Source organism: Cinclus cinclus, chromosome 8, assembly GCF_963662255.1.
Source record: "Cinclus cinclus chromosome 8, bCinCin1.1, whole genome shotgun sequence".
Lineage (NCBI taxonomy): Eukaryota > Metazoa > Chordata > Aves > Passeriformes > Cinclidae > Cinclus > Cinclus cinclus.
The window spans coordinates 14,008,535-14,025,084 of record NC_085053.1 but is presented as its reverse complement, the minus strand read 5'-3'; the positions used below and the strand labels follow the sequence as shown (position 1 = coordinate 14,025,084).

The 16,550-nt window shown below is 37.3% G+C and overlaps 1 protein-coding gene across 1 annotated transcript in view; it reads right to left on the bottom strand.

Annotated features, from left to right (window-relative positions):
* BCAR3 (BCAR3 adaptor protein, NSP family member) overlaps nt 1–16,550 on the bottom strand; it is a 67,975-nt gene that overhangs the window by 31,598 nt on the left and 19,827 nt on the right. The window contains exon 4 of the mRNA XM_062497272.1: nt 3,042–3,081. Within this exon, the coding sequence (XP_062353256.1) occupies nt 3,042–3,081 (40 nt within the window). The remainder of the gene's footprint in view (nt 1–3,041; nt 3,082–16,550) is intronic.

Sequence of the window (16,550 nt, the reverse complement as noted above, 5' to 3'; positions counted from 1 at the left end):
GAATACAAAGAAAGAGTTGAAGCCATATGGACACTTCAGTATACTCAGACTTCAGCAAATCGGTACATTCCACACTCCCCCCCCCCCCCCCCCGTTTAGAACTTGCTTTTGCATAATTAGCTCTCTTTATATACTGAATGAATACATCAATATTGAAGATGTAGTAAACTGCAACTTGTGAGCAATTAATTAGAAACCATGGCTCATCTACACAGAACAATCTCTGAAAAATTTCTATAATCAATACTTTCTGTCTTGTACCCTGAGCAGAGTAAAACAGCAAAAAAAACCCAATTTATTTTGCCTTTCCTCTGTGGAGAGTATTTTTAAATACAAGAACTTATTTACATTACTTTCAGTCAATAGGATTCAGCAAGGAAAGGTTTGTTAAAAAACGAAGTGCTACACTCAGCTTCTAAGTTTACCTTCATTTATCTGCTTGTAGTCACTATGGCCACAGATATTATGTTCTTACTGTGAGCCAGCACACTCCCAAAACCAGCACAGTGAACCAGCACACTCTCTGAGCCCAGGTCCTTCTGTACAGCTGCTTTTTAAATCTAGCTAGTTTAAAACTAGCTGCTTGTCTTGAAGGAGAGCAGGTATGACTGTGCAGCCTGATAAAGCATATCAGTTATGAGAATAGCACCTGTCTGAATCTGTGAAAATAGCCACCTCTGACGAGTGCGTCAGTGACAGCAGGACTGGGGCTGCTCCCTGCGGGACAGCAATCCGAGAGCACAAGGTGGGCAACGGGCTCACGACAAGGTGCAGTCCCACGGCACCCACACCCAGCCAAGGTGAGCAGGGTGATGACACCAAGAGATCCTATCACATTCCAGAGAGCCTCAGGCAAGAGAGGTAACAGGCCAGGGACAAACTCTGTCCTGGGCTTCCCACACACACACACCTGGAAACAAGACTAGGGGCAGAAACAGCCTCTGAACAATTGAGGCAGGGTCTGAAGGCCCAGCCTGATGCAGCCCTTGCTCAGTGGGTGTGGGTGGAGGTCCCAGGTGAGGCTGGCCAGGACACCTGAGAACAATCAGTGCCCTCAGGGCCCTGACACAGTACAATCTGCTTGGGACTGTAACTCTTGGGTAGAATTGCCAGCAGCCAAACTACCCTAACACAACCTCAATTTGTGCCATGTATTACTTTCAAGACAATGCATTTCTTTCAAGGCAAATTAATCCAAAGTCTCTCTTCTCCTTCCAGTCTGAATAGCAACATGAGACAAACAAGAATCAGTATCAAGACTTAACAATTACAACGTACAATTAATGAGTTTTTATGTATGAGTGATATATTACACATGCTTTATACTGATGTTTGTGTTTTTGATCAGTAAATCAACACTTCTCTGTTGACAGACAATACTAACTATATTTTCCTGTGCACATAAATGTGCTACTCAGAAGTTTCATATTCCAAATCAGCAAAATATGATTCCCAAAAATGTTGTTTTTACCCTCTTCTCTTACTATCTCTTTTTCATTTTAAGGTATTTCTTTTACCACTTAAGCAACCTCAAAGCCTACCTGCTAGCTCAGACTACATATGTACAGATTATATACCAAAGAGACTTGTGCAAATGGCAATGGTGGTATAAACATGCTGCAGAAATCTATTTTTTCAGCTTGAGAAGGTTAGTGTTCAGCATTATATACTTTATACCTGCTGCTATAATGTATTTGACAATCTGAAAAATTTATCAACATTAATACAATGGTTACCATATGGTAAGTTACAGAAGACAATGAACACATACTTGCTAAAACTGAAGCCAACAAAGGCAGTCTGAGATCCTGTTGGTGTGAACTCACACACAACTTTTATAGTCAGAGTTAACTGGTAAAAAAAAAATACTGATGAGACAACACCTTTATTTATGACTGATTGATTTCTGTGTAAGAACACATTTCCAGAATCAGTTTTATTAACAACCCAGACTTTTACAGACAAAAATTGTTTTGGGAAGTTATATTACTAGAAAGCAATTTCTGCATATTTTTCAAAGTTGTAGTTTGAGACTTCTTGTCTAGAATTCCAGCTATAATACCACTGAACTAGGATCCAAACTCACAGTTCACTAAAAGTAGGGATATAGACAGGAAAAACTGAAAAAGGAAGGGGAAGAGAAGGGATTGGTAACCCTTGTATTCTCCCTCATAAGCCTCTTTTCCCCAGGCTTTCCTCCTCAACATCAAAGTTTTAATAACTAAGCTTAGCACCACTGCTATTGACAAGAGTCCAAGACAAGCTTCTACTCGAAAAGCTGAAAAGACCAGAAACCACATTTATAATACAGAACTTGCTGCAACAAGACAAGACACACATATTGATGAACTGGCACACGATACCTCTGCCTTCTACTTAGTCACATTATTAAAACTGTAACAGCATACTTGGTACAGCACAGTGCGAGACAGTAAATTAAACACAGCAATTAACATGTCCACCACTTTGTTGCCTCTGGCATCCCCTCTTGCACAGTGCTCTTAAGAAGACTTTTGACCTCTTCTCTACCATATCCCAACTTGAGGCTGGGATTGAGGCCAGGGACCTCACAACACTCAAGTATCTATTCAGAGCAGAAATACAGCAGCTGTTCTGACAGTCTCCTGTAGCAGCCACTTTTCAGATCAGAAGTGATTTTTTACCTGTAATTTCAGTAGATATAGTGCTAGAACTGTAAAATTAAAATTTACATTTTTATGACATTGTCAGATGTGTTTTTTTGCTTCCCTGGAAAGCTGCAAGCAAAAAAATACAGCTTATTTTAATCTGTTAACCAAAGCAAGAATTTAGGCCATGTTACTGTAAAGAAGCCCCGTATAAAAATGCAACATACACCCAAAGAACAGCACCCACAAGTATTCCACTGAGGCTTTAAGAAAATAGTCTGACATGTACGTTTAGTATATCTTTTCCAAAAGATAGACAGCTGCACCATTTACCTAACAAATGACTGGAAATGCTCTGTCAGTGTTAAGTAAAGACCAAATAAATTATTTTGAGGATAAGAAACAGTACCTTACCTTAACATATTCCAATGTAGGATCCAGAATATTCTGATCTCTGTAAGGAAATGGTACCAGGAGAGAAGAACAGACAGAAAAACAAAAAATTGTAAGTGCAAATATAACCTCATAATGAAGAGATGCATTCATATGAGCAATATGCTACTAAGTCACATTAAAATCCTTGTTAAAAGTTGTGTGTTAAAGCTTCATACCCAATGCTATCTATTTTTTAACAAATACATAAATAACTGATTTCTTCTAGAAGGGCAGTTAGTGGAGACAATGGTACTTAATTTGAGAAATAAAGTCAATTTTAAGCAAATAAAAATCTTGACATTTCAACATATGGCTGAAATACTTACTTGCCACCTAAAATATTTAAAATAAATTTAAAAGAGAGCTCTCCCAATGGCTTTTCAATTTATTTCTTTGCTTTTATGTTTTCCCATTTAAGCTGCTGCCTCTGATAGCACTGCCTATAGGAAATAGAAAGTACTACGTTCACTTTCAATATATACAAAGAAAAATTTCTCAAAATCGTAATTTCAGCATCAAAATTATTTTAATGCCAGATAATCAAGTCATTTCCCCAATCTAAAAATAGAAATCTCATCATAGGTTTTCTATACAGACAGATGGCCGAGGGCACAGAAGCCAAACTGAAGAGCCTTGCACTATTACAAGTAATTCCATAAAATATATGTTTGTTTTTATTTCTATTTCAAAGCATTTTGTATATTTGATTAACAGAGTTTGCAGTACATGACTGGACGTTTTCTACAGAGCCTGGAATGACACACATAGTGCTGCCGTTAACTACAAACATGTAAGAGGCACAATGAAAACTACAAACTTAGGAAGGGATCGGGCACTTGTTACAGCAGTCAAGTTTGCCACATGGACAACAGATGTCTACAAATTTAGAAACTTAGAAAGGATCTCTTTTGGTGGAAGCTCTTGCAAAGATGTAACACTAGAAACCTAATAAGCAGCTTCAGAAATGTAGAATTTTGGTTACACTGGAATTAATCATTCCAGAAAACGGTCTCTGAGTTCCCCGTGCTGTTTGGAATGTAACTGCATATCATCTGAAACTGTTATGACTCCACACTCATTTTTTAGTCTGGTTTCCTAACAGCTTTCAATCCAGAATACCAGGCCTTCCCCATAAAACAACGGTGCTCAACTCTTCAGGCTGTATCACGTGTTGCTGTATCACATTATCTCAGTATTCATCGAGGATCAAATTGCATTCTCAATTGATGTTCAAAAGAATAAAAACCTGAACTCAATGGAAATAGAATTTAGACCATTTGAAACTTTTTTCCTATGCAACAGACAAAGAAGGATCAGCTTGATCACTGTATGAGCATGAAGCATGTACAAGCATAGCAGAGAACACAGGGGTGAAGCACAGAGGAAAAGAAAATTTTGAAACAGAATAGACATTTTCCTTCTCAATACTTTTCAATTTGACTGGGGAAAAAAAAAATCCCACTTTTAATCAGTTCAGGAAAGTCATTAAGCATGCCTGAATTCTTCTCACGTTCAAATGATCTGTGGGAAGTTGTTCCAGCACCAAATGCTCCTGAAAATCTTTGCAGTTTACTTCTTCACTTCCCTGTGGAATCGTTCAGGACAAAGGGTCTAACAGCACTGCATGTGCAACACTCTCTGAAAGAACAAACCTGTTTACTCTGGCAGTGAGCATGCCTTGTTATGGTCTGCACTTACAACCTGCACTCCTGCAGATCAGCCTTCCTACAGATTCCACCTTCTACGACAGATCAAGCCAAAGCAAAACTGAAAGAGGTAGAACAGTTTTAAGACAAAACAATTTATTTACTGGTATATAAAACAGGACATTCAGAAGAGAGCAGAAGTGACCTGCGCCTTCTCCTTTCAGCATCCACATGACAAAAGTACTTTGAAAATGTTTGGCTTTGGGAAATGGATGGTGTATCAAGTGTCTTCACAAGTATTGCAGTATTTTATCTGGTAAGCTGACCCAGAACAAAATGTACAAAACCCTGCAATTCACCCTGAGTCATATAGAAAGATGCTTATGTTGGAGCACTGTTCATCTCAGATATCTGTCTCCAAGCTGATCTACTCCACTCTCTCCCCATCTTCCCTTGTTATCTAAGCCTTCATCTTTGTGCAAAATTTCTGAAGTTATTTTCAAGGAATGGTATCTATCATTGATGTGCAATAACTAATAGTAAAGATTAACTACTGAATTTTCCTGTCATTTGATTCCACCACAATACTATCATATTACATGCAGAAAACCAGATTAAGCAGTTAGCCCAAATAACTAGAATGCAACCATGTAAAACTAACTCCTGAATCTCAGCTCTCCGTTAGCAACGATGATGTTCCTTCATGCCATGTGCTCCCGGTGAAGGAAATCTATATTTTCATGAAATTAAGAAAAGTATTTTTCCTTTCCATTTCAGTCTCAAAGAATCTTAATAAAAATTATGAACCCACATTTTGACTTACTGAATTAAAGAGCTGTAGAAAAAAAATTACTATTTTCAGATAACTAACAGATCAGATGAAAGAATACCAGGTTCTGCCATCTCTCAGAAGCAATTTAACTGAATGCTTGTTCCAATAATACTAAATTCTTATCTTTCATCAGATTTTATTACCTTTCAAATTATGCTAATATTTGTCTTCTTAAAAAGCCTGACTTTACAGCTGTATTCATTTGCACCTGTTTACCTACAACATTTCTGTATTATACTCTGCACATAAGTCAACCAGCCCTGTGTAAACTGTGGGCTCACAGATTGGATTTTATTACGTATTTTGGTTTCCCAATAATCAGATAAGACCTACTTCCACCCAGATAAAAAGCATATTTAATACAGAATGATGGCCCTGGAACAGAGAAGTTTTCAGAAGAGCTCAAGCTGAGGTAAGCATGCAGTAGGACACAAAATATTGGCTTCATGCTCTTTCCATACCCATTCTGTCACAGAAAGGAATTTAAGAGAGAGATGCAAGCAGACTCCACATCTGTTTTGGATATTGCTACTGCTGCCACCTCTTGCTATCACCTCATTTCGTGACAAAACAAAATCCCTTTCCAGCACATTTTTGCTCACAGGAACAAAAAAGAAGAAAAAAAAGCACCTGCCTTGCTACATGTAATTAAGCCATTCTCCTGAGTAGTGTAATTCTCTGTTGCCTCCTCCACACACACAAGGTCTGTGTGGAAACTGCAGAAGCATAAACACTCCTCCAGAAATATCTGGGCACTGAGAGAAAGCATCACAATCTTAGCCCTCACGATTCTGAGGCTTTTCCTAGCCAGAAACACATTCTAGAGACTGACACCTGACAACCCCTTTTTCAGTGCTGGCTGATCTTGCAGGCATACAACCCTTTAATCTCTCCCTAGTAGTCCTTGGAAAGTATCTATCTATCTCCATTTCTTCTCACTCCAGTTTCAAGATTCTTAGGCGCTTTTTTTCCCATGTATGTGTTTCTTGCTGATACAGCCAAGAAAATACACAGAGCTTGCAAACAAGTGTGGAGCTTCAGCTGTCTATGAGCAGGTAGTGATACATTTGACCACTATGAGAAACAACGTAACTTCTCAGAAAATAGGAACTACGATTGTATGAGGACCCCTACGAAAAGTAACTAGAGCTGACTGAGATGAGAAAAGAAGATGGAATTCAGCTGTTACTGGATGATTTCTCTACTTCCCAACACCTCTAAATGATAGCCAAATGTGTGGGGAGAACTAAAAGATTAAAAACAAAAAAAAAGCCCTTTTGAAGTTGTCACCATGAACACATGAACAGATACTAGCTAAAATGAAGAAAAAAAAAATCACTATAAGCAACTTGCAACATCTGGTATGACAAACTAGATGGTGTTATACTGACAATTTCAAATCCTATATGGATTTGAATACAACGAGCAACCAAACATGAAAATTGGGTAAAGAAAACTTTAGCATTCTGATAGCTAGTCACTCTTCTAAAATATTTGTTAAAATTCTTACATACTCATAATCAATGCTGGAATTGAAAAGACAAATCCTGGCATTCAATCCCAACATCCATTATTCAGTTCTGTGGGTGCCAGAGAATAGCCAGAATCTCAGTAACTCAGACATCATCTGTTTTTCAGACTCTGAGGTTTGTCCAGTAGTTCTCTGTAGGACTGCTTCAATAAACAAATCTTTAAGCAGATATGCTGCAATCTTGAGCTGTTCGATTCTATGAAAACCTCCACTTTTCTAACATTGTACATCATCACCTTCTCTCATTATTGTTGCTATAAAAAAATCCTGCAGACCTTGACACACTAAGCCACACAAAGCATCTGTGCTTTCCAGGCCCTTGGCATTTTCACAGAACAATCAGGTACAATTATAAATTAGCTCTGATAACTTGAACAAAATTTAAGTGCAGACACAACAGTACCATCAAGATGCCCAAATCCTCACTATCATTCAACTCCCATTATAAATATTCTTACAGTGGTGGAAATTTCTGAGTAGCCCTGAGTTAGCTTTGTGCTACTTCATACTTTCGCAACTGTACTTGTAGGAAAGACATTGGGACTGATTTCCAGTATTTGATGTATGAAAATGCATTTGTCCATTTATTTTTAAGTGACTTTTCCTGGGGACATTTTCAAAAGCACCTCTTTTTTACCCCATTGAAAGAGAAATCATGAGAACTATATTCTCAATAGTTACAACACCAATGGTGCCAATGCCAAATCTGAGTAAAGACAAGAGACCCAAAGGGAGCCTGACACCCTGGAAACGTACCAAGCTGTTGCATGGCTGCTAACACAGACAGAACTGCTGTAAAATGACCAGATGGGATTGGATGCCTTCTCCAGTTTGTCTCTTTGAAATCTCTCCATCTCTGTAGATTTTTGAAATACACACTACTTAAGTATGAAGGTGCAAGTTGAAGCATGCTGGACATGGTGCGTCTCTGTATATGTAGCACAGACTGATTTAATTTGTACTGCAAACTAGAGCAAAAGATCTACTGATTTTATCCCCCAGGAGCTTCTGCTTCACACACACACTTCTGCTACATTCCTAAGGGCATTCCACCCTTCTGCCTAACAGCTGCACAGCACCATGGACATGACTCATTCAAACACCAGTGGAAACAAGTGCAAACTGCTATGACTAACTTTCTGATGACCTCCAGCTAACACAAGAACACCAGGGACTCCAGTAACTAAAATTCAAGAAGAGGTGCAATGTACTTTTCCTTGGAGTAAATGAAATCTCAATTTACTCCTCCTTACATTTGTTCAATATGCCCCAGCAGATACTGTTTCAGCAATTTACTTTTACCACTTCAATCTGCTTCCCTCCAACTTGCTCCAGTTTACCTATTGCAGCAGAAAAATCTACACAATTTTTTCTACCTTTTCCAGAAGAATTCCTGTGTCTGTACCACGCACAGTACCAGACTTTACAACCTGTTCAAAAGCTCAGATGAGTCATCTCCATTCTTTTTCCTCTATTTTCCTTAATATTTAGGCCTACCTAAGCCAAAACTCTGTGCTTCAAAGCCCTTCTTAATTTTTTTATCCAGAGACCTAATCTATGAAAGTAGTGGTTGGTCAGCAAGACTACTGCTTACCCAAAACAGACACTGTTACTGCAAACTTGTTTATATATGTGCTGCTGCCTGTTGACTCATATCTTCAGCTCACAACTCTTTACAGTGAGTGTTTTAGTTGCTGTGCAGTTATCGTGAATCAAATGCCACAAAATTTTAAGTGTTCAAAATCAATATAACCTTAAATATAACCTTACAAAATGAATATGCCTATTCCAAAAGACCACTGACAAATGTTCAGCAGAATTTTAGTCTCCATTAACTAATCTGAAATGCATCTAATTCTAGGTACATGTTATTCACAAAGTATGGTTTTCACTTGGCTAATACATCTTTCAGGAATGTGTATTTGGACTGAAGCATAGGAATGCTAATACATGGCTTTAGCACTGAAGAAGATGATAGTGGTTGGAAGAATTGTCCTCCCTGTGCATTCCTTCAGCCCACCTTAAAAAGCTCATCACATCAGATGCCTCTCTGCACTGGGTATGGCAAGTAAGCATTAGGAATATACTTCCCAATGTAACATTTAACTACTATTTAGAGCATGAAAGGGACAGAAAGGAAAACAAATGCTCACATATAAACAGGAGGCAGGATGAGGAAGAAATACAGCACTTGGTACAACCGAATAGGGCACTCTGTAACACTTATGAGAGAGACTAGAAAACAGCAGAGCCAGGAAAGGAAATTGGGTGTGATGGAAGGAGTAATTTAAGCAACTTTCCACTAGATACAGTACCCTCTGCTCAAAGAAGGAACAGCTAGAAGAAATAGAAATTTTCAGGAGGTTTTTGAAAAATAACACTGAGTAATTTTTATAGGGGCTTTGAGGGATTTGGGCTCAAGTTCACCTGGCAAGTTGTTCATTAACAATAAAGTCATGATCCCAAAATTAATTTCAAACAGTGATACAACTGTGTTCATCCCATAAGGAACTTCAGTACCCCTGCTAAGAAGCTGAAGGAGTGTAGTTTAATTTATCTCTAATACTGGAGAGATGGTGTCTTTTTCAGACATTTCATCCTGTTTTCCTCATTTCCCTCTCTGAAGATCCCACATGGGCAGACTTCCAAAATCCCCATAAAAATCAAGAAGTGAAGCATTGGTTCTGCAGGTCTATGTCCACCAAGCAAAGAAAGAGGATGCGAGCATCAAATGGGAACAAAAGGGCGAAGTAGAACTCCACAGCAGAAGAATGTGAACCCAACAATGGACAGAGGGGCTAAAAAGAAAAGGTAGACAAGCCAAAACAGACAGAACCCCTAGAGACAAAGGATAAGAGGATTTGATACTGAATGTAAGCAGATAACATTAGCTATTCCCTGCTTATCCAACAAAGCATTCCTTCTACCACAAACATCTACCAGCTTTAGGGGGTAGCTCTGCTCCACCTCTGAGACAGCAGAGATCTGCAAGTGCACATGTGAACAGGACATATCAAGAGAAAATATGGGAAAATCTGTGACAAAAAGCATGAAGTATTGACAACATCTAAGGAATTCTCCCATTTGAATAACCTGTGCATGGAAGAAGTCAATGAGATATTCAGTAGCCCCAAATTCAACATTTGTGTTACTTTTATTAAAGAAACACAACCACAAATAGTTTGCTTCAGGTTGTTTTAAAAACAAAACTCATACTAAGAGGTAGTTTCAGGCACTGCACCAAAACAACAACCACTTTTACTTTTGAAATTTTGTGCATTTATAAAAATTCCTCTGCACCTTATCCTAATATTTAGATAGGAACCAAGGTATTGGTCTTCTTCCTGATAATACTGGAAATATTTTCATACTTGAAGAACCATACAGCATTTTATAAACAAACAAACAAGAAAAAAAACCCAACAACATTGCTCACTTTACTCCCCACAGGAAACATACTTATTTTACTTGATATATTCAAATCTTGATTAAACTTATTTTTAATTTTCAAAGCGCACCTAATCATGTAAGTGTATACATAGTATTAATACAAAAATGTAGCAAAACTGTAATTAAAATTATCCAACAAATCATATTTTCAAAATCACTAGTTAGAAGAAAAATACTGTCTAAATACCTGATCCAGCACTCCATTCTCCAAATCCAAAGAAAAGCAGAATTTGCAGCATCTGGAGAAGCAAAACATGCTGCAAATTCTGACAAGGATAAAGCAAATCCCTGAATAGTGTTCTCTTTACCAAGCACAGCTTTGCCAACTCTTTATAATTCAACTGTCAATTCAAGGACTTCAGCAGCCCTGATCTATTGTGGTAATAGCACTAAGAACAGGAAAAGTTTTTGGAACCCAGAATTCAGTCATTAATAGCTTTATTCTTCAAGACTAACACCTTGCCAACTTCCACATGTTCTGCCCTCCAAGGACCAGGAGAAGCACTGTAGAGAACAGTGAGCCTGCTTAGCTTTATGCTGATTAAGTTACCCTGTTAATGTGAGTGGTATTAGTCAAGGTTAAAATTGAACATATTTTTATTTTTTCCTAGACAGTTATATGAGACAAGTATGTGAGGATCATCCAGCCAAACATGCAGAGCGCTGAAGATCAGAAATTCAGAAGAGAACAGAACATCCTAAACAACCAGATAAACTAATCTACTCGACTCTGCTACAGCAGTACAAAGTCCAGTGCTAGATGAGAGCACTTCATCTGAAACAGCTGACGTAGAAAAACAAAAGGAAAAAAGTCTGCTGACCAGTACTCAAAGTAAGAGACTGAAGTCTAGCTAAATATGCAGTCACACACACTTACCATACTTTCAGAACTACAGAAAATAAGTGTGCTTTGCACCTGTGTGTAGATAATTAGGGCCAGTCTGTAAAATACACTTTCGTTTAGAAGCTATTCATTAATTTTAATCTTTTGCAATAAGATTCAATGAGCATTGGAAGACATCAAGAGCTACTGGTCTCCCCATTTTCTTAGTAAAAGAATAAAGCTAATAAAAATCTTTTCTTCCATGTCTCCCCACACCTACCAGATTGAATTTTTCTTTAACATGCTTGAACCATGTCAAAAAAAACACTGGATATATGGACACTTCACACTTAGATCTCAGCAGTGTTAAAAATGAAGCTGTTATGCCTTGTCTACCTACAAAATGAATTGTTTGTAGCCACATCAATAAAACAGTAGTGTTGTAAGTATAATCACAATCAGGACTTACAGCACAGCCAGGAATTTACTGGGCTTGAGAACAGAAAATTAAAACAGAAGCAAAGAAGAAAAGATTAAAATTTTAGCTCTGTAGTTACAGGTCTACACACTTCAAATTCATACACAGTTAAAACTAAAGCTTCAAAAAGAGGGGAAAAAAAATCCAATTCTGCCCAGCTGGTAGGTCAGAACCTCTCATGAATACTGATAAAACAAAGCAACCGCAGGGCATTATACATTATTTAGAGGAATGCATGAAGTATTTTGATTCCAAGCCAGTTTGAACAATACAACCCTACTGTTTATCAGTGACTCAGTTTTTTAAATGTCTACATAGACAAAGAATGGAATCTGAACAAAAAATTGTCTTTACAAGTCCAAGCAAATGAAATGGCTACTGCAAAGAGAGCTAGTAAACAGAACTTAAACCAGCACATACTCACAAACATCCTGTACAATGTGAAACAGTCAGCGTAAATTAACGTCAACTTTGTTTTAAGGCTTTAATTAGCATGAAAACCTAGAGTGATTGTTTCTGGCAGATGGTGTGCTTCAACACTTCCTAGTGGTAGGCTCAGCAGAGGGAAGATAGTGATTAAATGCAAATGTGTGACCACACAGCTTCTCCCCAAATATCCAAAGCTCTATTCTACAGAGTCCTACACTACACATACAGGGCAAAGGCAAAATTAACTCATTTTTCTTTCTTTCAACTACTAAATTTCTCATATATGTGCTTTTAGCAGTTAAGTATCTTTTCTAAGAAGTCTGAAGTGGACATTAAAGCTTTTGAAACACCAAGGGCTTTAAAAAGGCATTTAACTCTACAAACTTCACCAAAAATAATCTTATTTCTAAGAAATTGTGTCGAACTTTGATTTTATTTCTGTACTAGATTGTCCATCCTAAAATAGACATTAAATTCTTTTCAACCATTGTGCCCACCAACATCAACTTTGTGCAAATCCAGATCCTATTTCTGACCTCTTAACAATTTACAATTTCACAATGGAGCTGTTATTAAACTGAATTTCACTTAATTTTGTCACAAACTCTGTTTATTTCAACAGGAATACAGGCTATTTGCAGGCAATAGTGGAATTACCAGTACTGAGAAAGGAGTATCTTTTCTCTCCTTCATGGTCTTTCAACTGATTATGAAGATCACATCTTTATTAGCCTGACTCACTGACAACACGATGTTGAACCCGTCATACCACTCGCATGATTTCTCTCCTCACAAAACAACCTTGGAACCTGTTTGACAGTGGGGTATCAAAGATACATTTCTTTCTCACATTATTCTGTGATTCTTGTATCTTGCAACAGCACTGACTTCAACTCAAACTTCAACTGGAGAAAAAAATATTCAGAATATGCCTCATGCTCCTCTCTCCTTTTCTTTCCCTGGTATGTGGTTTGACTTACCAATAAAGCAACAACTGTCAGCATGAGAGGACAAGAGGAGGTGGCCTCAAGCTGCACCAAGGGAGCTTTAGATTATTAGGAATACATTTATTAGGAATTTTTTTCCCACCAAAAGGGTTGTAAAGCATTGTAAGAAATTGCCCAGAGAAGAGGTGGAGTGACCATACTTGAAAGTGCTCAAAAAACGTTTAGATATGGCACCTGAGGACATCATTTAGCGCTGAAAGTGGCGGTGATGAGTTTAGGAACAGAAAATCTTAGAGCTGTCAGCTGACAGAGTGCAAGAAGCAATCACTTGTTCTGCTCTCTCTTGCAATCATACTGCCTCATAAAACAGAGAGCATGGTATCAACACTGGAATCTAGTTTTGCTCTGGGATATTTGTGTGAGTCTTTGCTCTATTCCATCTTAACATCTCAGAAATTCCTTGCATCTCTACAATGAGATAACATTCAAGTATGTTTATATCAGAGCCAGTACCAGACCCACAGAGATAACTACTGTGTTAACCCAAGACTACCTGAGCACAGTTGATATCCAACTGAAATGGTATAGATGGTCAAATCAGGCCTTTGACAGCTGCCTTTATCACCACACTCAAACTTACTGTGATAGTGATACTTCTGCACTGCTTTTAGGTCCTGTTTATTTGAGGGACATTTGGCTGCCTTAATGAAAAAGCGTGAAAATGCCACAAGTTAGCTAAAATATAATGTCATTCATGAAGGACCATAATCATCCAAGTGCAGTGGAAATTCTGGGTTTACTGATGGCAGCCACAAGACAGAGGCAAAAAAAAAAAAAGCAAATGGTTCTAGCAACAGATGGAATTTGAACAATTTTCCTTTAAATAAAGTTATCATAATAAAAGGCAGAGCTAAATAAATAAAAATAACCAGTGGACTAGGACAAAAGGAAATTACAATTAAGCTTTACCTAGGTTTAATCATTAATATCAGATAATAAAGAATATTATACACAAGCAGCTTCAGTTTTACATGCTAAAATGAGAATTTGCATTTCAAAGTGAAGATCTTCACTTTCAAGAGTGATTTCTTTTTTGCTAATATAACTACCTTTCAAGAGCGCAGGGGATTCTAACTCTGGCCATGTAATTATTTGCAAGAGACTCTAAAACTCAGATGTCAGCTTTCTCAAGAAAGAAAACTTTTTTTCCCCCATGAACTAACTAGCAGAGATGTACATTCACAAACCAAGAAAAGAAGACACGCTTATTACACTGAAAATTGACAATGTAATTTCTCCAAGTTATCAGAAAAGTTTCAGATTCAGAAGAACTCCATTAGGGAATAACACAGTTCGTTATTGTTTTCCTATTCTCACCAATTTGGCCATTTTTTTTTTTTTTCACAAGATAATGTGATGTGTATTTATATATTAAAGAGAGTATTACTCACTTTGAATTATTAAAATGCTATAGTTGTATTATTTAAGTTAGAATTAATCAAACAATGACATGACTGAGCCACAGTTCAAAATACTCATATCCATGTGCACATGAACACTGCAATCCTAATGACTATTAGTTTTGGCCCACTGGCATCAAAGCATTTGGTTTGAACACTGCATCATGAAAATGGTTCCTTAAAATGTGCACTCACATGTTCAGGTTTTGTAAACAGCATTACAGCAATGAAAGACTGATACATTCCTGAATGAAGAATATTCCTGTAATGTTACACTATTTCACAAATTCCTACACTGAAGTAAAAGGGCTTTTTTTAAAAGAAAAACCCAAACACTAATAAGTTACATGGACTCCCCTACACTATTCGGCCCAGATACTTTCCATGTGAGTGTGAGCATTAGAATGCATACCTTAGCACATATGGCAAACTTCTTACCACAGGAAAATCAAGACTTTCTCTCAATTTTCCTTTAAAGTAAACTAATGAAAAGTACAGTGATGCAAGAAGATTCAAGAAGTGATATATTTGCTGACTGCCAAGCTGTTAATGTCTTCTGCTCTAACACAATTGTGCAGTCAGGTCATGGAGCAGAACATATAATGATTCATTGTAATAATTAAAGAAACCAATTGTTAGAAGTTGCTACCACAGCATTCAGAGTGTGTTTTAGCAAAGTAATTGAAAGATCAAACAGGAATACCATTTGGTGCTATGACTCAATAGACACAAATTCTATTCATAGGCTGCACTAACAACATCCTTTGAATCTCTTTATTAATTCAAAAGTATTATGTTTTAATTCTGACCAGGCAGACCCTCCTGACATTTTCTTCTCAGACATTCTGCTTGTAATATTACTGGCTGTGCACCAAAGTATTCTTTATAAGACAAGGTTATATTAATAAGACAAGTTATCAGTGGAATTTGGTCTCTCAAGAAAATCATGTTTAGTAACTGCCCTCAAAAAAGAAGATATAAAATACAATTTCAGTATGTATCACCATATTCCTTACATGGCAACACCCCAGGCTGCTGGCATTCTCTAAAAGTATGTAAATAAAAGAAGCAAATGTTGTTTAAAAGATGTTTCATGTAAGCAGGTACATCTCAGAGATCAGTACTAAACCCACTTAGGTCCTTTCTTCTTTTAAAATGAATGGGGTATAGAGAAGAAACTTCTTGTTTGGTGAGAAGAAAGCTTGATTCCATAAAGCACAAGCAAAAAGCATAAGAAAACCACTCTACACACTCCAAAACCTAATTAGAACTCTTCTTCACTCACAAGAATTGAAAACCTAAAAAATGTAGTGAAGGAAGTAGCAAGGCTGTAAACCCTAATTCAGAACTTATAATTTGTGTATCTTTTCTCAGCCTTTAACTCCATCAGCCAAGCAACCAAACATTCTCTCATTTCTATGTCTTTAACTGATTCACTGCATTATACTGAATTTTTCTTATGTTAGTTGGTAATTTTTTTCCCATTTTATAGAACTCAACATCAAAACAAGAAAGGGGACATTTACAAAATTAAGTACTTTTTGTAAGCAATGAAATATCAGTGATGATAGTAGGTTCCCAAAAGAAAGGCTAGCTATAAGAGTACAGGTCTTTCTCAAGAGCTATGCATATGTTAACCACTAAGTGAGGCAGGAATAATAAATAGGGATAATTTCTCATTAGCTCAGTGTACACTGAGTTCCACTAAGTTTTCATGAAGAAGGCTTCCATGTAGCTTGAGATTTGAGGCAGCTGGAACACCACTCTCCTTTTCCCCAGCCCTCCATCCACATTGCAATGAATACAAATCAAAACCAAGTTTGAACAGTTATGACTTCATGTTTAAAATTGCTCTGTTACAACAATGTAAAGGGTCATAGCAAAGCAATTCA